The sequence below is a fragment of the Saccopteryx bilineata genome, chromosome 5, assembly GCF_036850765.1.
Source record: "Saccopteryx bilineata isolate mSacBil1 chromosome 5, mSacBil1_pri_phased_curated, whole genome shotgun sequence".
Lineage (NCBI taxonomy): Eukaryota > Metazoa > Chordata > Mammalia > Chiroptera > Emballonuridae > Saccopteryx > Saccopteryx bilineata.
Window position 1 is genome coordinate 233,090,607 of NC_089494.1, and position 24,146 is coordinate 233,114,752.

Consider the following 24,146-nt stretch of genomic DNA (forward strand, 5'->3'; position numbering starts at 1 on the left):
ATGTTTATTTCTGAGATGTATACAGGGTGGGGCAAAAGTAGGTTTATGGTTGGTAGTACATAGAACACAGACTTTATTCTTGTATTATTGTTACTAGATTATTTTCCATATGAACTGTATACTATGCCCAACCTGTATATAAACCATCTAGTGTCAAAATAACATTTAAAACAATTTTATCAAAAATTAGAGCACACAGCCCTGACAGCGTGGTTGTAGAGCATCAACCAGAAGCGCAGAGGTTGTGGTTCGGCCGCCGGTCAGGCACATACAGAACAGATTCATGTTCCTCTTTTTCCCTCTCTCTTTTTCCTCCTTTCTCTCCCTCTCAAATTAATAAACAACAACAAAAAATTAGAGCACCTCTACATAGTATGTTATTTAGTTTTAATAACTGACTCATATATATCATCTAAATTTATCTAGCTAACAACAAACTGATACTTATGGTAATTTTGAAAATATTTTATATCATGGGCTTGAAACTAGATAGATTTTTAAGAATGGGGACTTTTGGGTGTCAGAAATAATACCCATGGAAACAAAATAGTTAAGATTCATAGAGGACTTACTATGTGTCACGTATTCTTCTGAGTAGTTTAACCAGATTATCACATTTAACAACCTACTGAGGTAAGTAATAATATAATCTGATTTACTGAAGAGTAAACAGACTGAGGTAAGTAATTTACTTTGCTAGTAAGTGGTGGAACACAAATTTGAAACCAGGCAATGTGGCTTCAGAGCCCAGACTCTTACCTACTACTACCCTTCAAAGAAAAGCCAACAGGTTATTTATCTGAAATTGAGAAGCACATTTTGTAATTTTCATCTGTTGTAAACATATAATAAAAACTAGAGGACACACTATTTTTAATTCATAAAAATTCCTTATATTTTTGCACCATTTATTTATCAGGTTGTGTCCTCAGAACTTTTATAAAAGCATCTTTTGGGACTTCAACATTGCCAACTTTCCTCAGTTTTTTCTTTCCTTCTGCTTGTCTCTTCAAAAGTTTCATTTTTCGGGTAATATCACCGCCATACTGAAAAATATTTTAAAAATTGGAAGTCCAAATCACTCCACAGGAAAATAATCATACCATTACACAGCAACATGAATACAACCACCTTACAATTGCCCAGAGTCCATGAGGAAGACGTCTGCAAAGAGACCTCTCACTCCTCCTCTTAGCAGTCCTAAGTTCACCGCCTCCAAGAATGATAAAAGACTTCATTTTTGGATGAAGATGAAGATCCCCAAGGAAGCTCAGTACTACACTGCGCATGTCAAGGAAGAATTCTCGATCTCACTACTGAGTCAAGGCTTGAAATTTTGGACCTTACAGCTGCAGTCTGATAGGGAAACCTGCACAGCATGAACGTGCCGGGCCCGTGCGAAGGGTTTAGAGACAGCCTTCATCACCTGATTCTCATAATAAGTGAGATAAGACGGGCCGTGGAAGGGTTTAGAGACAGCCTTCATCACCTGATTCTCATAATAGGTGAGATAAGATGGCCCCGTGCGAAGGGTTTAGAGCAGGGGTCCCCAAACTTTTTACACAGGGGGCCAGTTCACTGTCCCTCAGACCGTTGGAGGGCCGGACTATAAAAAAAGCTATGAACAAATCCTTATGCACACTGCACATATCTTATTTTGAAGTAAAAAAACAAAACGGGAACAAATACAATATTTAAAATAAAGAACAAGTAAATTTAAATCAACAAACTGACCAGTATTTCAATGGGAACTATGCTTCTCTCACTGACCACCAATGAAAGAGGTGCCCCTTCCGGAAGTGCGGTGGGGGTGGATAAATGGCCTCAGGGGGTCGCATGTGGCCCGCGGGCCGTAGTTTGGGGACCCCTGGTTTAGAGATAGCCTTTATCACCTGATTCTCATAATAAGTGAGATAGGACAGGCCCCATGCGAAGGGTTTAGAGATAGCCTTCATCACCTGATTCTCATAATAAGTGAGATAAGAAAACTATTTTTTAATAGATGAGACCACAAACTTGGCAAAATAATGTAGGAGAGGTAGATTTCAATCTCATATTCTTCCCACTGCTTAGCCATTGTGTTCAAAATCTTTCCTATAAATTAGATCAACAAAACATGTTACTCTATAACTATTATAAAATACTTTCTTTGATAGTATTCCATGTAAGGAAATTTTTATAAATAAGTAGAAAAATATTTAAGAACATTATCAAAATGAATATGCTATCATAGCCAAGCAGAAAATTTACTGATTTTAAAAGAAAGCTTAGGGATGAAATAAAGGATATTATAAAAACCAACAATGGAAACCATTATATTTATACCCCCTTAATTTTAAACTCATAAAGTAGATCTATTATCACAAAGAAGAATGCAGGTAGGTACGTACACATTTTGCCAAAACATTTTTCCTATAGGCTTTCACACTGTAAAAGAGAAAATTCTGTATAAGTACAGAGCTTCTATTATACTGTTTCAAAGTACTTTAATTTCAAATTCTCCCCTTTATTAAAGATCTAAGTAATCGTGTCAGACCTATGTAAAACTGCCATCAAAAAATAGGCAGCTCAAAAACTATTGTATTTTATTTTCATGTATTTGGTGGGATAAAATAAGTGAATCTTATGCTATGTATAAGCACCAACATATATTTTTATTAGGAATGAAAAAGATCAAGGCTTGTGGCAGTGGTGATGAGGCCAAATTCAAGCATTATATGACTTGATTATAGAAATTACATAAGATCATTTCTGGCTCAACCTAAAACTACCACCACTTCTACTCTCCCCACCAAAATTAAAAATGGTTATTGCTTCTTTACTAACTCCACCAAATGTGGGTTAAGAATGACTAGAAATATAAAGAATATATTAGTTTTATAGAACCATCTTAAGGGTAAACTAAATTTAACATGTTCATCTAAGCCAGCAGTTCTCAACTGGCTTTAGGCGACCCCCGTGTTTTCCGATGGCTTTAGGCGACCCTGTGTTTTGGTCGTTCGACCCCCCGTCGGGGTCGCGACCCACAGGTTGAGAACCGCTTATCTAAGCAGTTGTATATAATGTTGCTGAAAATTTTGGAGGATAAGAAATTTGAAAATAGCTCCATTTGTATGTATACTTTATTTTTACATTTTTATTTTTTGTATTTTTCTGAAGTTAGAAGCAGGGAGGCAGAGAGACAGACTCTCGCATGCGCCCGACCGGGATCCACCCGGCATGCCCACCAGGGGGCGTTGCTCTGTTGCAACCGGAGCCATTCTAGTGCCTGAGGCAGAGGCCATGGAGCCATTCTCAGCATGCAGGGCCAACTTTGCTCCAATGAAGCCTTGGCTGTAGGAAGGGAAGAGAGAGATATAGAGAGGAAGGAGAAGGGGAAGGGTGGAGAAGCAGATGGGTGCTTCTCCTGTGTGCCCTGGCCAGGAATCAAACCCGGAACTTCCACATACCGGGCCGGCGCTCTACCAATGAGCCAACTGGCCAGGGCCCTGTATGTATTCTTTATTGTCTACCTGAACACACTCATGTTTGCAAACTAGTCTAAATTGCACTTTCCAGAATGTTCCTAGGTTATTAACTCCATTCTGCCTAATCTCTGAGCACTCCTGAAACACAAAGTAACTAACTCTAAAGCAAAATAGTTTTAGAAAATTAAATCATCACAAATATTGGCATAACATTTATTCCAAGACTATATATAAATGATGGTTGTATTTCACCACTACTGATACTTTAAGTTTAGGTTAAACTAGAATTGAGGAGCAATTTCCAAATACTTCTGATTTCCCAGAAGTATTAAGGCCATCAGGGAAAAATAATAGTAAATGCTGCAGGATACTACCTGCACTTTCTATAACTCACAGAGCAGCTTACTCAGTGCTCTGATTTATACAGCACGCATCATGAAAAAGACCAGTTTTCCACACAAATTAGCCTCTCTTCCATGTCTCCTGCATCACATGTGAAGTCCTTACTCTAGAAAGCAGAAGCTGAACATGAGATCAGCATTCCTCTCACCTTTCTGATTTACAACCTGACTAGCTCTGAGGAATTAATTCTTCAAGGAAAAATCAAAATTTGGTTTTGTCTTTAGGAAGAATATCTCTAAAACCTTGTTAGTTTCAGTTCATATTAATCTACAAGAAGGGATAAAACCATAAAAACTTGATGGAAATATCTCACTCAGTAAATTCAATAATCATTCAATAAAATGAGTGCTCAAACTCATATATATTCAATCAATAAATGTAAATAATATTACCCAAAAGTGTTACTTACACAAGTAATTGAAAGTAACAGTCAACACTTAAATTAGTGGAATTTACAGTCAGATGACTGTTTCTACAAGTAGTAAGAAAGTTTAGGCCAATGTTTAGTTAAATTTTTCAATATTTCATTTTCTAACTATATTATTTCTAAAACCAACAGGAAACCAAAAAGAATTTCCACTCACGTTTCTCGGGCAATGATTTTACTTCCAATAGCAGCCTGCACTGCAATCTCAAACAGCTGCCTAGGGAGCGAGTCCCTCAGACGCTCACATATGGCTTTGCCCACAGTCTGTGCTTTGTCTCTAAATCAGAGAAAATTCAAGTATTTACTACTTATGCTAAATAAAAATGGTCAAGTAACTTTCCAGTCTTTCTGCATAATCAATGTAAAGGTGATTCTGTAAGAAAGGTCAGATGGTACTTGTCACAAACATCACTTACTTTCTGAATCATAATGACTTTCTGATTGCAAAATTAGTATGATTCATTACAGAAATTACAGGAAAACATACATTAGAGCAGTGGTAGTCAACCTGGTCCCTACCACCCACTAGTGGGCGTTCCAGCTTTCATGGTGGGTGGTAGTGGAGCAACCAAAGTATAAATAAAAAGATAGATTTAACATAGTAAGTTGTTTAATAAAGATTTATTCTGGGCCCTGGCTGGTTGGCTCGGTGGTAGAGCGTCAGCCTGGCATGCGGGAGTCCCGGGTTCGATTCCCGGCCAGGGCACACAGGAGAAGTGCCCATCTGCTTCTCCACCCTTCCCCCTCTCCTTCTTCTCTGTCTCTCTCTTCCCCTCCCTCAGCCAAGGCTCCATTGGAACAAAGTTGCTCCGGGCGCTGAGGATGGCTCTGTGGCCTCTGCCTCAGGTGCTAGAATGGCTCTGGGTGCAACAGAGCATCACCCCCTGGTGGGCATGCCGGGTGGATCCTGGTCGGGCGCATGCGGGAGTCTGTCTGCCTCCCCGTATCCAACTTCAGAAAAATACAAAAAAAAAAAAATTTATTCTGCCAAATTTAGTGAAAATCCGACATAAAGTACTTGGTAAGTCATTATTATTATATGCTTTAACTTGCTGTAACTCTGCTTTATAAATTTTATAAAGTAAAGTTACTTCCCTACTTTATAAATCACCATTACTGTGGAATCGGTGGGCGGTTAGAAAATTTTACTACTAACAGAGATACAAAAGTGGGCGGTAGGTATAAAAAGGTTGACTACCCCTGCATTAAAGAATAAAAACCATTCTGGATGCCCTTCCTCTCACCTATATATAACCACTGTTAAACATTTTAGAATGTTTATGTTAAGCATTTTTCCTTTAGTTGTTTTTCTGCATACATATTTTAATTGTTTTCCAGTTCAGATTATAGTGTATTCATTCTACCATTATATGTAATAGGCACTTCTATGTCACTAATAATAATCCACAATACAGTTGTAATGGCTTAGAAGAGATTATGAGTGCTCCATAATTTATTTTAACCACTCCTCTATTTCTTGAACATCTAGGATATTTCATATTTTACTAGTATAAATTATTAATGAAAATCTTTATTCTCAATTCTAAACCTACCATAAAGTTTAAAAAACATTTCCTTTTATTTTCTCTTACCTGGTATGGCAAACTTTCCTCCCCATGACCCTTTTTTTTTTTTTTTACTATCATAACTCTATTCTTTTATATATTAACATACTGGAAAGAGAAGCATGGAAAAAGAATGGAAGAAAAACTAGTACAGGGAAATTTAATTAATTACCTTTAAGTTCTCAAAATGTACCTGTCAAATAAAATATAGCAACCAATAACTAAACAAAAATATGTCACAAGTGGTTACGTTCACATTCCATTAGTTTCTACTCAACTTACTTGTGTACAACAGTTACTAGCTCCTCTACAATATTTCCGTTCAGTAGAATGTCCATTTTTACAAGTTCTGCAGTCTGGTAGCCTGCATCTTCATAATCAAAACTAACAAGAAAAAATGTCCAAGTAATAGATAAACATTATACTTCACAAAAGATTACATTTTTTTCTTTTCAAAACATATTCTATATTACCATACCTCCCAAAAAGATGTAACTTCCTATCAAAATGTTACATATATACTTCAGATGACTGGAACTAAATGACGCTAGTAAGGAATAAACTTTATCATCTTTTTTACATTTATTAGACCAGAGGCAAAGGCAGGAGAATGTGCTCTAAATGGTGAAGGAAAAGAGGCTAGTGAACCTATCTAGGAAAATGGATCATGAAGTTAGTAAGTATTACCTTCTCCCCAAAATTCCCTCCCAAAAGCAGGCAGGCTGTAAACAACAACAGACATTAATGGGTCGTGCTCAGACCCTAAGTTGGGTTTCCGTTTAGTTTTCTGTTTTCAGTTAAATAAATGCTATGGCACTGACAAACAGCCATTAATGAAACAGACACGGATTTCAGAAGTGGCTCTTCAGTGTGAACATTCACAGGGTTTTGAGGATGAAATGAGTTGATACATGTAAGCACTTGAGCAGTACCTTGTGTATAGTGTTCAGAAACAGAGCCTAGCCTAGCACATATAAGCACTTACTGTCAGCTATTAATAATATGGTCAAAACTTACAATGCTAATCAAAATACAGGTTTAACTTACAAAATGGGAGTATGATGACAGATAATTTCAATTACATGTCTTTCCAATTCTGAACAAGAACATATATATTCCTATTACCATAATTTTAAAACAAGCTGCCAATATGTCTGGTTTCTAAGCCATGAAGTTTACAAGATGATATTAATACTCTAAAACTAGATTTTAGCCTAAAATATTTCTTGAATCCATTCTTTCTTCAACAAACATTAAGCATTTACTGTCTGAAAGATACCATATTAAGTACTATTCAAAATACAAAGAGAAGATATTCTTGCTGGTCAATATTTCAAAAAAAAATTGTTCAAGTATCTGAATTACCTAGCATATCCAGAAGATAGAGATTTCAAAGAATCATAAAAGTCCACCACAATTTCATTCAAAGGTAAGAGATATTTAAGCATAACTCTGTTTTGATCAATAAACACCATAGTCTTCTGAACTGCTCTCCGAGCCTAAAAAGGGTAGAAAAAAATGTGTTTAATGATCATCTATTAAACAATGATTTGAAACAAATATAGACAGATGTCAATTACCAACTTAAATGTTTCCTTACAAATGAAGATAACGAGGGGACAAATGAAGGAGTATTTCTTTTTCTTTCTTTTTTTTTTAGCAAAGGAGAGAGAGAAGCATAGACAGGGACAGACAAGAAGGGCAAGAGATGAGAAGCATCAACTTACAGTTGTGACACCTTATTCATTCATTGATCGCTTTCTCATATGTGCCTTGACTGAGGGGTTCCACTGAGTCAGTGACTCTTTGTTCAAGTAGTGACCTTGGGCTTCAAGCCAGCAACCTTGGGGCTCAAGCTAGTGACTTTTGGGCTCCAGCCAATGACCATGGGGTCATGTCTATGTTCCCATTCTCAAAGTGGTGAGCCTGTGCTCAAACCGGATGAGATGGTGCCCAAGCTGACAACCTCAGGGTTCCAAACCTGGGTCTTCATTTGTCCCAGGATGACACTCTATCCATTGCGCCACCACCTGGTCGGGCTTGACTGGAGCACCATGGTCAAGGCACATGTGAGAAAGCAATCAATAAAGAACTAAGGTGGTACCACTTTAATGACCTAGTAAAGTCCTGCAAAAACTATTCACAATACAGAGAGAACCTTCAATTACAGTATACACCAAATATTTTAATCCTTTATATTTAACAATTTTATCTTTTTAAATTATATAATATTTCATTTAATAATATGTCAACTGTGACTACAGATAAAGTCAAAGTTCTAATTTCTTATTTTAAAAATGAAGAAACTTAGGTCTAGGAAAATTAAGTTATTGACCAAAGTTATAATCTTCTGTAGTTTGTGATAACAGAATTAAAATTCAAGTCCACTAGTAATAATAGGAGAGTTTTCCCAATATAATGTCAGAGTATTTCAAATAGGTATTTTGTGAGGATTATGAGTATATCCAGTTTTTGGAGTAAATTATTACAATGTGGTAAGAACCAAAACAAAATGAGAAAAAAACCTTCCAATCAAAGGTTCAAGTATTATTACATTTCAAATTATATTCAATATCAAATACTCAGAGAGGCTAAAAGAAATTATACTTTTATCCACTCAGGATAAATAAGCATCAAATATCTTTCCTTTGGACTAAAATATTTATTTGGTAAATTAACAAAGTTGATCAAATTTTGGCTCTATTTTTGTTATTTGAAATCAAAATAAATTTTAAAGTATACGTATCTATATCCACATATATAGATCTCTTATATATCTATATCTATCTCTTATAAGGCATTATAATCAGTATATAAACATAGATCTTTATGAAAATTTGTTATAAACTCAGTGGCTCCACAGAAAGAAGTCATTGAAAATTGCCTGAGGACTAAAATTTACTTTTGCATTACATTACATTGTATTACATTTATACCTGGCAAAGTGTCATTATTTTTCCAATATATTCATCTGGTGTTATAATTGTGCCCAAAACAACTGGCTCCAAATATTCTGTTACTTTTGATTTATCAGGGAACTGTGCAGGATTGATAATTGTAATTTCCTTTTCTCGGTATTCCTAAAAATAAGAAATATAACCAGCAATGGTTAAAAAAACAAAACAAAAAGAACTTACTAATTAATTACCATGTTTTAAAATTTGCTTTTAATTAAAAGTATATGTTGGAATTTATTTTGTTATTGAATTTGTTGGAATTAATAAAAACAACAGAATCTCTAAAGGTTAGAATATCTTACCATGCTTTAGTTTTAAAAAAACCCAGCTGTAATCATTTAATATTAATGAGCAATATATGCTATTGATTTATATTTATTAAACACATTTCACATATCATTGAGGAAGTACGATGTCAGAGAATATTTTAATCTATCCCTTATAAGGCATTATAAACAGTTTTCTAAGTTTTTATTGGAAAATACTTACAGATGCCAAGTTAACATTTTCTTAAAAAGACTGCCACTTAGATGGACAATAGTACTATCTCTATCATTAACTTAAAACCTAAAATTTCCTTAAGCCAGGTAGGAATAAATATTTCATTTTTAAATATGATAAATTACTTATGACCAAAAATAATATTCATCATATTTGCACTGGATTTAGAACAGTATTTTCATTACTAATTTAAACAGACTAATATTGATAATGTGTAGATTTTTATTAAGTGAAATGCTGCATAAATTATTTCTCACATAGATTCTCCATCATTAATTAAAAGGTAGTTAAATTTTTATTGCTATTTAGTTTTAAAACCTCATCAGCTAATGGTGTACAGCTTCTCTTGCATTCTGCAGACACACACACATACACATAGTTTTCCCTTGTATCCTGATGCACAACAGTACCTTTATCAATTTTGCCGATGAAAGAACAGCTTTATATGGAACTGTAGGGGTTGTCAAAATAACTGAAGCATTATATTCTTGCTCTAGTCGCTGGTTGAAAACTTCCATATGCAAAAGTCCAAGAAATCCCAACCTGGGGGAGAAAAAGCCAAACTCCAAAATGTTTATGTCCCATGGGCTCTATTTTCCACGATGAATGCATTGTTACTTTGTGGGGATGGGGTGGAATCAAAGTCATTTCAGCAATTCCCATCATAATTCAATGCTAGCATAATTTCATTAAATAAGACTCCAATGCTCCACTGGAATTCTATTTAAAATTGCTATAAAACTTACCTATAGAATATTAACTATAGAATAGGCAGATATTGTTTTCTTTTTCACTTTACACTAATATGAACTTATCTTCAGAAATGTTCAGGAGCAATAAACCATTTAAACTTTTTCAATAAACATGAAACCCCAGAGTAATTAAATCTTACCTCCAGCCAGCACCTAGTGCAAGGCTACTATCCCGATGAACCGTCACACTGGAATCGTTTAAAGTCAGTTTTTCTATAGCACTCTTCAGGTTATTATATTCAGACTGATCTACAGGGTACATTCCTGAGGACATGATAATTTCTAATTAGCACAGGTGAAAAACTGCCCAGGGAACTATATACACAATGCTTCCAAGATAAAAATTAATCACTTAACTTTTTAAAATTTATTTTAGATTTTATTTACTCCTTTTTAGAGAGAAAAGAGAGCGTGAGAGAGAAGGAGAGAAGCAGGAAGCATCAACTCATAGTAATTGCTCCCTGTATGCACCTTGCCCAGTCAGGCCAGGGCTTTGAACCCGCTGCCTCAGTGTTCCAGCTTGACACTTTATCCACTGCACTATCACAGGTCAGGCCTCATTTAGCTTGTAAATAACTTTCTTATATTTCATTCACCAAAATACTAGTTTGTTAAAAAAACAAACAAACTATGAATATTAAGTTATACTCACTTTAAAGTATGTTGCAATTTCATAGCTTTAATGAATTTATAACTGGATTCATACTAAAAGTGATGTTTTTATCATTTTGCAAAAATATAAGGAAAACAGAAAAGAACCATGAAAATTAGGCCTAGGAAAATACACTATTTCAAGAAACAAATGTGGAAGACATTGCAGAACCACAAATGAGACTCCATTAACAGATGAAAACAGGAATATAAATGAAAATTACACTGAATTCTTAATTCTCTACAGCAGTTTATTCATTAAATTCAAAGATAAATTTTGCTTTTTTCAATTCACTGAAAAAAACTACGAAGTTCCTGTTTCCTCAAATTCTCTTTCTGATATCTCAAGTCCTCCCAAATCCAAGAGACCGACTTTGCCTAAGCCTGCATATAAACAAGGTTCATAATTCCAATGAGAGCGACTTACGGGAGGAAAGCAGGGCTGAACGGACACCAGGCACAGAGTAACCTGATGACCTTCAATCTGGCCTTCCTTTTTCAAATGTCTGTCATTCCACAAAGTAGTAAAAGGTAGGGAAGTTAGACTCTGTGAGGTGACATTATTCTCTGCCATGCCTACACTTGTACAACGTCAGAGAAAGGCCAGCTGAGGGGAAGGTACTCAGTAATAAATATTTAAAATATTGAAATATTAAATATATTGAACTACTCCCTAAGGGAACAAGCAGGAAATTCATATTACTATGCTCTTCCATAAGTCAGAGACTTGTTTCTTAAGAAGCCCTAAAAAAGTTTTGGAAATTATCTCCCACATAAAGTTTTGCTATATGAAATCAGCTAATATGCAAAGAGTATATACATACATACATACAAGTATTGTGGAATTAGCTATTTAAAATAAGTATTTCTAGCAATTTCTATCTCAAGTGACAGAATAAATTGACCCTCATCCTTTGAATTTGTGAGCTCCTCACCTGCAAATACCATTGGTTTCGCTGATTTAAACCCAGGCAAGGGCTCCACTGGTTGTTTATGTAAATATAATGTATCTCCTATTTGTGCTTCAGTGACATCTTTCATCCCAGCAATCAGATAGCCCACCTGTCCTGCATATCTAAATGAAATTATTATATGGAAATATTTACTGCTTTAATGTTTCCAGTACATACTCCCAATAAGCTCTACCTTCTCAGGAAATGCTCACTTTCCAAACAAAACCTCATGAAATTGCAACTAAATGCTACATATACACTCTCAACTCTAAGGATGATTAGCGAAAGAACATGCTGTCTTACAGCCCATTACCAACAATGAGCGTAAGGCCTTTTTCATGACTCTGCCCACCTTTGCACATACTAAGCACCAGCTAAATAGAATATAAACATAGTGAAACTGATTAGTACAGAAACATAAAACACTTCTTATAGTGTAAAAACACTATCAGTGAAGTGTTACAATTTAAAGTACAAATGTACTTTAAAAAGAAAAAATACAAGCAGAAATAAATGAACTCTCAACAAATCTTACATCTATTTGATGTTCCTCTTGCAGAAAAAGAGCAAATCCCAAGATTTCAGAGTTTTAGTTTAATTCCTTTTATAAAAAAAAAAAGCAAACTTCCTCTATGACAACACACTAATTTACATTTAGGATAAAGTATAAGAATTTTAATTGAAGATGCAGTAATGGTCAGTATATAATATGCATGGCAGAATACAGAGAGACTTTAGAAATACTTGAGTAAAATTAAGATAAACTGTGTTTATGACTCTCCATTAAATGAAAAATGTGATAAGCAAGATACTCTTGAGACATATACCAGTAAACTGTCAAGTGTGACTTATATAGTCACCTGGTTCTAAACCTTCATTTCTGCAGATAAGGCCATAAAAACTTCAACTATGTATCCAAGGTACTTTATCTTATCACTACCTGGAGTAATGACAGAGTAGGCACTCAAATATTTAGAAGTGAACTCAGAACAGTTTTTACAGTGCACACTAACTTGCTAACCCCACATGTAGTAATTATAGTTAATCAAGTTTCTACCATAAAGTTCATACTAAAGAAAAGAATTATGATATTTTCTCTACATATTTTATGTTGAAAATCTAATTATAAAAAAATGAACTGTCTAAATGATACACTATATCAGGGGTCGGGAACCTATGGCTTGCAAGCCAGATGTGGCTCTTTTGATAGTTGCATCTGGCTCGCAGACAAATCTTTAATAAAAAAAAATAATAATGTTAAAAATATAAAACATTCTCACGTATTACAATCCATTAATTTCCTACCACTCATGTTCATGATTGTGGGTGGCTGGAGCCAATCACAGCTGTCCTCCGGGACAACACCAAATTTTTATTGGATAATGTGTAACATACACAGGTCGTTGTATGGCTCTCACGGAATTACATTTTAAAATATGTGGCATTCATGGCTCTCTCAGCCAAAAAGGTTCTCAACCCCTGCACTATATGAATATGGATACCGGTGAAGGAACTATTGAATATCTCACTGTCTCATGCAATACATCAATATAGAATACTATCCACACTGTATCACAAAATTAGCTATGACAAGTCAAAGGAATAAAAATGTATCAAATACATCTTTAAAGATGTATCAAATTTCTACTATCCTTCACATGAGATTCCTTTCAAAAGATCACTCACTAGACACCTGCATTATATAATCAGGTTTTGTTTTTTTTCCTAAGTCTCCAAATTGGAATCATTCTAAGTATACCAAATTGAGAAAGGATGAGATAGTAATACACACAAGTGTATTTTAATTACTAATGTGATTTACTTACAGTTTATGAGTTGGCTGCTCATTGGGATTCAGAATTCCTACTTCATTAACTTCATAGGTCTTTTGAGTATGAGCTGATACAATTTTATCTCCTTTAGAAACCGCTCCATCAAATAATGCTACATTGGCTATCACACCCCTATACTGGTCAAAGGTGGAGTCAAATACCAACGCTCTCAGAGGATTTTTGCGCTGTACTTTAGGGCTTAAAAATAAGTAAAAAAAAAATAAAAAAAAGTAAGTAAAAAATATACATACACATAGTAAATTAAAATCTTCCTAATAAAATGCCTATTTATAACTCAAATACTATGCTTAATTTATTCTAGTACTTGAACAAGGTCCACAAATGGCTGACAAAATAAAAAGATCTTCCTGTAAAATAATGTCTATTTTCATAAATGTTTTCAATCTCAATTTTTAAATAAATGACTGTTTTAAAATTACTTTTAAAACTGAAGAAATATATTTGTTAAGTATTATAGAAAAGAATAATAATTGTAGTAATTTTCAATGTATTCAAGTCTCCTTAATACACTGATTGTTAAGAAGAGATCCTATCATCCTATTTTTCCTCTCATTTTTCTGTACTGTATGTCTTCTATATATTACTAAAAATAAATTTAAAAATTTATTTTCTTTGTCCACAGAGTAAATTTCCCATATCTACTAAGCTAAAGTAACAGATCGAATTGATGGTCTTTAAAAAGAAACAAACAGTATAAAGTTAGCAAAAGACTCACGGGGGTATTCTTTCGATGACTGCCTGAAGAACACTTTCAACATTTGTTCCCAGTTTAGCAGAAATCTAAAAATAAATGTAAAAAAAATGTTTTTAACTTAAAACTCTACCTTTCTTCTATCTTGTTGATGGAACTTTATAATTTCGAAAAAAGAAAGAATTCCAATAGTTATCAGTTTATATCAATTTGTGAAGAAGTACAAAGCATATAGTAACAAATGTCCTTCCAGTACAGTTAAAGTGATTCTATGGCTCTTGGATTAAATTATAAGAACATTCTGATCATGGTGTTGAAAAAAAAGTAGAGTAAGAGTTCAAAAATTCTAGGTAACAGTCATGACCCGACATGGAATGTATGACTTTGACCTATACTTCTTTGAGCTTCAAGTCCTTCATCTGATAAAGTGATTATTCATATCTTGCCTACATCTCAAGGTTGTTGTATAGATAAATTAAACAATATATGTGGATGGCATACAGGTTATTTATAAGGTATATTATTACTATTGTTATCACACTGAAAAAGCCGAAAGAATCAAAAAACGTGTATGACTGACCTTTGCCATCACGAGTAATTGGACTGTTTCTGAAATCTAAAAGCCATTCCATAAAGACCACCTCCTACTCTTCACACTCATTCTTGATCAGTTTCTCAATTCAGCAATAACGACAGCTGGGGCGACATCTGTGCACTGTAGGATGCTTTACAGCATCCGTGGAATCTCACCTACCACAAGATGCCACTAGCACCCCCCCCCCCCCCCCCACTGTAACAACAAAAAATTCCTCCAGACATTGCCAAACGTTTCCTGGGGATTCAGGAAGTGGGGTAATAGGGTACAAAACTAACTCCAAATGAGAACCACTACTCTAGATGCTAGTACACTGTCTGAACAATCCACTAAGATCACAGCCTCTAATCCACTGAATGGGCACTTATCTATTAGTCCTCTGCTCCCTCCTTTCCCAGATGAGACTCCAAGGTCCACTATTTACAATCACTGTTCAACCACTTTCTATTCTCTATCATAAGCAGATGGTAAAACCTCAACTGTGACTGCATCCAACTACATGTCTTTCCTATGCTTATAACAAGAGCAGCGTAACATTACTGGAGAAAAATCAGGGAACTGGTCTGCCCAGTGTCTTGTGAATTCATGACCACAGATCTCCAAATGCAGTTAACAATTCCTAGCAGTCCCAGGATGCAATTCCCTAGTACATTCACACTACCACTCAGTAAGATAAATCACATCACCTTATTTCAATCTAGACATTTTCCCCTTTCTCTGTTGGCAACTTTGCCTCTCAACTCATTTAAGGAAACAGACATCAAAAGCTTCCTTATCCAAATATACAAATCCATCCATCTGCATACTCTTTGCCTTCTCTCTTAATACAATCTGAGGATTATTGCCCTTTCCTAAAAACTCAATCCTTCTACGCTCCTCTTCTGAATCAAGCTCTCTAATCCTTCTCAAATTTTTACTCATAACACCTTAAAAACGGACAATAATGTAGTCTGACTCCTAGGACTTCTCCATCTATACTTTCACTAGGAAAACTATATCCATTTCCATGACCTCACTAGCACATATATGCTAATGCTCCTAAATATCCATTCCTGACCCAGCCCTCCCCATGACTGCCTGAATTTTAGATTTATGCTATATCTCTACTTGGATGTATAACAGACATTTCAAACCTACTATGTCCAAAACAAAGCTTTTTACTTTCCCCTTGTAACTGTTTCTCCCCAGGTCTTCTCCATTTAGTAACAGTATTTGATTAGTTGCTCAAAACCAAAGCCCCCTGATTCTTCCCTTTATTTTACTTTCCAACATGTAACCTATGAGCAAATCTATTACAACTACAAAATATACATCCAACTTGCCCACTGCTTCAAGATCAACATCAAACACTTAGCCTCCACCAGTCTGCCCTAGGATATTACAAGCTGATTTCCCCATCTCTTCCTACTCTTTTCCAAGCCATTCTCTCTAAGGCAACCTGAATGCTCAGTTTATTTTCTCCGTTGCTTTAAAATCCTTTCACTATCTTAGAATAATTCTCAATTTTGCAGCACAGCAAGAGTCCCAGCATGACTTGATTCCTGCCGACCCCTACAAAGCCATCTCATCTCATGTGTCTCCTTTTTGTTCCCTAAACATGTCAATCCTTGCCAAACATGCCAAGCCTTTACAGCTGCTCTTTCCTCTTCCTAGAGTGCAATCTCTCAGCTCTTCATTTCTTCAGGTGTAGTTTACCAGAGAGGCCTTCCCTAAGTTACTCTGCATCACATCTCTCTGAGCAAAAAACATTTTCCATCATTAACTATGGCATTCCACCAGAAACAATACAATCTGTTGAGTGAATTTCCTTGACAACAGTTGTCTCATTCAATAATTAAGATGCTTACTTCTTTTTTACTGCCTCCCAAGTAAAATATAAACACAATTAGATGGAATCTTGTCTGTCCTGTTTACTGCTGTGCCCCTAGCTTGGAACATACCAAATAAGCATCTGAATGAATTTTGTAAACATGTACTAAAATAAAAATAGCTAATTAGACTTTAATATAACACAATCCAAGTTATGAAACCACAAATTTCCAAGACTGTCAAATAACAGGCCCCATTTCATATTAAAAATCATCGAATTCTGTGTGTGTAGCTAAGAAAATAAAAATGACTGCTTTTTCAGTCCTTACCAAGCTGTATGTAATCACCTATTGTGTTAAGGTTAAACAAACAAATAACATTCATCACATGAAATCTGCTTTTGCAAAAATCAAACAGGTTTGAAAGTGGAAGCTAAACACTCTCTTGCTTCACTGACACACTTACTACACAAGCACATAGCACAGCAGACTGAATGTGGCTATTTAACACCCACACCAGCATTAGAAAGGTCCATTTAAAAATTCAAATTTAATTAGCTTTCACATAAATAAAATCTATTTTTTCCTAAGATTATTATCCTAGCTCACTCTTATATTAAAAAAAAAAGTTATTTGTCAATTCCAAAAATACATACACATCTTAAAATGAATTTAAACCTGCTCTTCAAAGAAAATGTTTCTATAGAGGTAAAATGGCATATAAAAAATAATACTGCGGTGCATTGTGGAAGACCTACATTTCAGGCCTGGCATGTTAGCTAACTATAGAGCTTCAATTTTAAGAAAGTGATAAAATCTTTGACTCATTTCTTTCAACTATCTAGTAATTCGTATCTGTCCTAACCATGTAATAAGAATTTTTTGTGAAGGTCAAATGAAATATTAGTAAAAAGAACTTTGTAAAACTATATAAAAACATTATATAATGATGGGCTATCCAGTACTGTGAAATTTCACTTAGGCCAATTATCTGAGATCTGCAAACCAAGTCTGGCGAAAAGGCATTTTACCTTAATACATTCATCACTTGGAATATCAAACACCTTTTCGATTTGTTTTTCAACCCTTTCAGGATCAGCATTCTTCAGATCTATCTTTAAAGAAAAAGAATTTATTATACCTTCGTTTAATAAAAATAAAGTGTATTACATATTAAATGATAGTATTTGGAAATAGTTAAAAGTATTACTGACACTCTAAGAGGGCAGACAGCACAGCTTGCAAAAATTTTAGGTTATCAGTGATTCAAGGCAACAGAAGAGTTCAATAACGATTTATCAATTAACACCATATAAACTGATTTTACAAGTTAGATATAACTTACAACAACAAACTGTCTTACCTATGGGTCAACTTTGCTGCTTTTAAACTTAACTCCAGTATCAAAAAGTACACTGAATGCAATGCAGATGTTTAAAATCTTTTTAAAATAGTATTTTAAATAAAATTCTAAATTTATTAATTTTAAAAATAAAGTTAAGGTTTATTCAAAGTGCTCAGTTTAGCACTTAACTGTTGTATTTCACGTACTATATTTTCTTACTAGATGACAAACTCCTTTTCTTTTGTAAACACATTTTAGCTGCCCTGCAAGCATACCTTTCCTATAGAAACAGCCTCTGTCACTCCATGTAATTTATGGAAACAATCTTCCAACTTCATGGGAGGCTACAGGAGTCTGAGTTACAATTCTACCAAATGCAATTCAAAGAAATAAGTCCCACCAATATAGTTAATAAACCGTTGAAGAATCCCTCATATAAAAAATAATAATAATACACTTAGTATTCAAACACTAAATTTACTTTGAGAAAGTAAAGTAATAAATAGCATTGTTGTCTCATTGTAATTACCTTGTTTATAACTGGAATTACCGACAGCTGTGCTTCAAAGGCAAGAAAGAAGTTTGCTACAGTTTGAGCTTGAATACCCTGGAAATAGCAAGACACAGGACAGAGATACTCATTCTACCATGGGTCACAACACTTAGAATTCAAGTCTATCCCACACATGTTCATCATGAGCTGAGGTATAAGACAAACTACGGTATCTGTACTTCCTTGCACCAGGATTATTCTTTATGAAATACCTTTCACTTCAGGAAGCATTTGCTGGAACTGTGTTAGGCATTAGAGACACAAAGATGAAACACAGACCCTCAAGGTCATCACCTACTGTATGATACAGTCATGTGATAACGTTTAGAAAGCCCAATACTATGTATATAAGATAGAGATTCACTTTTCCTGACAGAATCATGGAAGGTTTAACACAACAAACATATCTTTGGATTTTTAACGAACAGTTTGTAAGAAACTGAATATATCAAAAGCTTAAATAGCATATCACAGATCTTAAATGGTCAACTACTGAGTATGTTATTTGTTTTGTTTTGTTTTGTTTTTTGCAAGAGAGAGAAATAGGGAGATAAGAAGTATCAACTTGTAGTTGTGGCACTTTAGTTGCTCGCTGATTGCTTCCAACACGTGCTTTGACAGGGCGGGGACAAGGAGGGGCTCAAGCCAAGCCAATGACCCCTTGCTCAAGCCACTTGAGCAGTGACACCTTGGGCTCAAGCCAGCAACCTTGGGCTTTAAGCCAGCGATCTCTGGGCTGAAGCCAGCAACCATGAGGTCATTTCAACGATCCTGAGCTCAAACTGAATGAGCCCGCGCTCAAGCTGGCAACCTCAAGGTTTCAAACCTGGGACTTCAGCATCCCAAGTAGATGTTCTATCCACTGTGCCACCACTGGTCAGGCTGAATATGTTTTTATGGTATGCTTATAACACAAAAAAGTAATGTTACTGGCATGTTTCTTGAAACCTAACACTTTCCATACTATTACCTTAAAATCACCCAAAATGACCTCAAAAATATTTGTCAAGTTCTATTAAAAAGTGATATGGAAAACTCAAATTAAGAACTGTTAAAATAGAGGATTTTGTGATAGGATATATGTATGACATATTTCAACAAAACATACAATTAAACAATTCCTCTGATCAGCTTAAAATTTCTAAAAGCTGAACTAGTCAATTTCACAAAAATGCTTTTTTTTAGTTAATAAAACTTCAAATTGATGGCCCAAAGCTTATGATTTTAGTTAAGTAATACAATAAATCTTATTTTTTTCCAACACAAAAATTCTGTTTCCAAAACATATTTTAAGAAGAACATTTTGAAACAACCAAATAGCATGTCACATCATATAAAATGGAAAGTACCCACCTCATTTGCGTCAACCACAAGTAAAACACCCTGGCAAGCGGACAATGACCTGGATACTTCATAACTAAAATCAACATGGCCCTGAGAAACAAAAAACATTGACACCTCTAAATGTTAGCTATAATTTTTTTAGGGAGTGGCATTATGGCAAATCTATTCAATACAATTGGTAGAAAGTTAATAGTTTTCTTCTGTTCAGCCCATGCTCGTAAAATAATTTACTAACCTAAGGACAATGACAAAACAAAAAGCAAAGTTAGTGTTTAATGTTCACTTCAAAAACCAAATAAGGATTTACATGCACTATTAGTACAAGGCAGACTTTAACAATGCAGATAAAATTAATATTAAACTTACCGGTGTATCAATGAGATTTAAAAGGTACTGCTTTCCCACACAGTTATAGAAGAGAGACGCTGTCTGTGCTTTAACAGTGATTCCTCTTTCCCGTTCCACTTGCAATTTATCAAGAACTTGCTTATTATTCTTTGTTTTATCAATTGTCCCTAATCAGTAGAAACACATAATATTCATATGGGCTTTTTTAAAAAAAACAATACTGCATAAAGTTTAAATTTAAAACCAAATTTAAAAAGCGTAGTACAAGTAATTATGAATTACTCATTGCCTTCAATCAAGTGTGTAATTAAAATGAAAATACCTGTTAACTCCAGGAGTCTATCAGCTAAAGTACTTTTGCCATGATCCACATGTGCAATGATACTGAAATTTCTAATATTTTCAACAGGGAATTGAGACATGTCAACTTTTTCCTGGAAAGGAGAGATAAATGTTACATTTACCAGTATAAATTTCACACAATATGAAACAAATATTCTAATTCAAAATATATCCTTCTTTAAAAATTTCATTTATAGAATCTATATTGTTTATATTATTTCTCTGACAATAAAACCACATATGGCTAAATTCATAAGCAATGAATTATAATGACTCATTAAAATGTTAGTTTCACTGTCAAAGGTGACTACACAGCTAAATACAACTTCTTTATATTGCCACTACTTAAGAGGGTCAATGAGGAACCGAATTTATCAAGAGAACACAGATACCTAGAACTCATGAACTACCTGAGAGCACAGAATCTAACAAAACCTCTTAAGGCAAAACAAAACAAAAACAGCTACAGAAAAGCTGAAAGAAAAAAAAAAAAAAGGAAAGCCTTTACCCGCATCACATATTTAATCACCAAGTTAGGTCTATTTAAAAATTTGTCCTCCTAAGAGTCTTCAAAGGTTTAACTTAGATACAGTTTTGTTACTCAGCAATTTCTCTGAGAAGGGAAAAAGATCACAGGAGCAAAAAAAGCTCTTATTAACTTAAAATTCAAAAATATTTTAATATGTAACTCCTGACTTTTAGTTGCACACATCTTTAATTTTACTGGAACTCATTATAAACTGCTAAAAAATTGATGTTCAAGTAAAATATATCAGTTTTTTGGTACTCAAAAAAACAATCCCATGAAATGTTAATGAAATACAACATTCTCATGAGCATTAAGTTTCATTTTTTTTATAAATGCTGCAATATAAGGCAGACAGTAACTGTGCAACTACACCTGAAAGAAATTGTGCAAAACAGCTAAAACTGATCTGTTTGGCCTGTAAGATTTTTCCTCCAGCATTCAAAAGATATACAAAGACATAACTTTGAATTGCAATATAAATTTATTTTGAATTCCACATTCATTTTAGAAATGGGCAAAACTGATTACAGTAACTTTATGTGAAGTCTTATTTTTTTAGTTACTTGCAATCAATTACTTCACTTTTCTGTCTGAATTATCTCTCTTCATAGTTATGAGATAGTGTAGTTTTTTTAGAGTTGCAGAACCCCCACCTTCTCCAACCACAAGAACACAGTCAGAATTACACAAGTCTGCTTTGGCTGATATAAAATACAGTAATACAACAGAAGCTTAGCCATACTCAGCGCTTCTTATATTCTAGGTATTGGACCAAGTTCTATGCCTCCCATCGTGCAATCCTCATAATAAACAGGAATTCTATGTTTGTTTGTTTTTTTAATTTTTTTTTTTATTATTCATTTTTAGAGAGGACAGAGAGAGGGAGAGAGAGAGACAGAGAGGGAGAGAGAGGAGTGAGAGAAGGGGGGAGGAGCTGGAAGCATCAACTCCCATATGTGCCTTGACCAGGCAAGCCCAGGGTTTTGAACCGGTGACCTCAGCATTTCCAGGTCAACGCTTTATCCACTGCGCCACCACAGGTCAGGCAGGAATTCTATGTTTTATAGTATCTCATCTAATATATGAAGAAACATTCACAGAAAGGTCAAACAGCTTGCCCAGGTCATATGGCTAATTCCAAAAAAATGTACTGATAGTTTATATGATACTAGCAGCTTCCTCAGTAGGATTTTTAGGAGTATTCATGTAATCCATGCAAAGCACTTAGCTCAGTGAAGCACTTAGCTCAGTGAGTCGCGTCAAGTTTATGCCATAATCAATGAATGTGTTACTGACTTCACAAAAGAGTCAACACCTGCAGAGACTTGTCCAAGGTGACACTGGGGAGCGGTGGGGCCTTCCGAAACCTCAGGGCACGCGCGCTCTCCGCCCCGCCCCCTTTACAGAATCGCGCCCTGGTAGTCCTAGGGAGCCCTTCTCATCTCCAAATTTGCAAGCAGCAGCCTCCCAATTTTTAATACCTGCCTAATAAGAAACTAAGGAGCGGTCACCTTGAGCTCTGCAGAGCTGTAGAGCCTGTCCAGAGCCCAGGAGTCGCCAGCAGCCCCGCGGGTCCGCACGCGGAGAGGCCAGGGCAGCCTCCAACCCGTAGCCCGCGGGACCCACGCGGCGAGCGCGCGGCCGCGCCACCAGCCCCGACCCGCAAAAGCCCACATTCCCCCGGATGACGGATGTGTCAGGGGAGGACCCCGGGACGCGACGGCGCCATCCCCAGCCGCTCGGTATTCTCCAAAACGCCGCGGCTGAGGGCCGGCGAAAAGAATTCAGACTTTCTGAAACCGAGGGGGCGAGATGTTGCGGGGAGCGCAGCCGACGAGCGGACCCACCGGAACGCCGTAGAAAAAGCTCCGCACGCTTACGTTTGTACGTCGAACTACGTCATGACGTTAGCGTGCTTCCGCGCAAGGGTGTAGGCAGTCACGTGAAGGGGAAGTACAGTTTTAATTATGTTCAGCGTGAGGTTGGGATATACGTTGGTATCCTGAGGGATTCTAAATACATTGTCCATGTTGTCAGTGATTATTGCTAGTGTTTTAATGCATCTAGCGGTAAAATGATTGCAGTGTACCTAGGAAGGTTTTGACCAGAAGTGAAGGTGGGGGAAAGTAACACTCTGAATGCCCTATTGACTCGATTATCATCAAGTTTCGAATTCAACAAATGTTTCCGTTGCAGAGGGCAGAGCTCTGGCCAAGTAAGGTGAAGGATAATGATAAGGAAATGAGATCTGTATACCAATTCTATCGTCTGTCTCCCCCAACTCCCTTGGGATTTTCTGAAGTAGCTCCAGTTTGGTGCAGAGGACAGAGATAGCAATAACTGTGTTCAGTTTATTATTGCATTGTGTCTAGTTTGTTCTTAGAACTGCTAAAAATTAATAACAGTACCGTGCTTGATAACGCCAGTAATTGCTACTGTCACTGTGGTTAGAAAATCAACTTAAAAGCTACCTTAAAATGCAATCAACACAATAAGAAAAAAGACTAAACGTGATCTGCTTTGCATAGAGTTGTCCCTTTTTAAAATAAAAAACACCAACATTTTGCTGAAAACATAAAGGGTATGAGGTACCTTTAGTTATGTCATATCTAGAACATGGCCTATCACATCGGATCCTCTCTTGGAGTACTCGGTTTTCAGACCTTCTATTACTAGACAATCCACTACCTTCTAAAACAGAATCTTGGGTGTCTTTGAAAATTAGGAGCTTCTTTATTTCTTGGCATAGGTAGTTATTTATAGGAAGAGATCTTGATTGATTCCACTTTGCTCACTATTTGACCATCTGTCTAATGAAGCTGCGGTTGTTGTGATTTATGTTCTTCCATATCAAAATCCCCATTTTAGCCTCCAAGAAATCAGGTAATATGCTTGGTGCTGATGGCCTTGCATTTCCCATTTCCTCTTTATTTTCAGATCTTAATTACTTCCTGCCTTTTTCTTTACCTCTCAGAGGTGGGTTCATAAGAGTTTTCTGTTTATGTGGTAAGAAGTACATTTAGTGCTGCTTCTAAGTTGTTGCCATTATCTTTAAGAGCTTGG

At 35.6% G+C, this 24,146-nt stretch overlaps 1 protein-coding gene across 2 annotated transcripts; it reads right to left on the reverse strand.

Annotated features, from left to right (window-relative positions):
- GUF1 (GTP binding elongation factor GUF1) lies at positions 1–22,948 on the reverse strand. 2 transcript variants are annotated; one of them, XM_066232510.1, is made up of 17 exons: positions 22,595–22,948; positions 20,535–20,646; positions 20,231–20,379; positions 19,874–19,954; positions 18,497–18,574; positions 17,654–17,737; positions 14,244–14,308; positions 13,502–13,705; positions 11,658–11,797; positions 10,212–10,335; positions 9,730–9,862; positions 8,798–8,941; positions 7,227–7,360; positions 6,144–6,245; positions 4,454–4,573; positions 2,391–2,427; positions 2–1,046 (listed from the first exon to the last, which is right to left on the reverse strand). In XM_066232510.1, exons 1-17 carry the CDS (start codon positions 22,757–22,759, stop codon positions 909–911), a joined length of 2,010 nt encoding a protein of 669 aa, XP_066088607.1. In that variant the 5' UTR covers positions 22,760–22,948; the 3' UTR covers positions 2–908. The 2 variants fall into 2 exon arrangements, with proteins under 2 accessions (XP_066088608.1, XP_066088607.1); XM_066232511.1 differs by lacking the exon at positions 4,454–4,573 and having other exon boundaries at positions 1–1,046.
- Between the last annotated feature and the right edge of the window lie 1,198 nt (positions 22,949–24,146).

Bases quoted from the DNA above. Each gene is read 5' to 3' on its own strand.
- GUF1 (XM_066232510.1), bottom strand. From the start codon at position 22,759: ATGTGGGCTTTTGCGGGTCGGGGCTGGTGGCGCGGCCGCGCGCTCGCC. The intron at 20,647-22,594 runs GTGACCGCTCCT...TCTCCTTTCCAG, and splicing joins ACAGCTCTGCAGAGCTCAAG to GAAAAAGTTGACATGTCTCA. The intron at 17,738-18,496 runs GTAATTACAATG...TTTTCTTTAAAG, and splicing joins TAATTCCAGTTATAAACAAG to ATAGATCTGAAGAATGCTGA.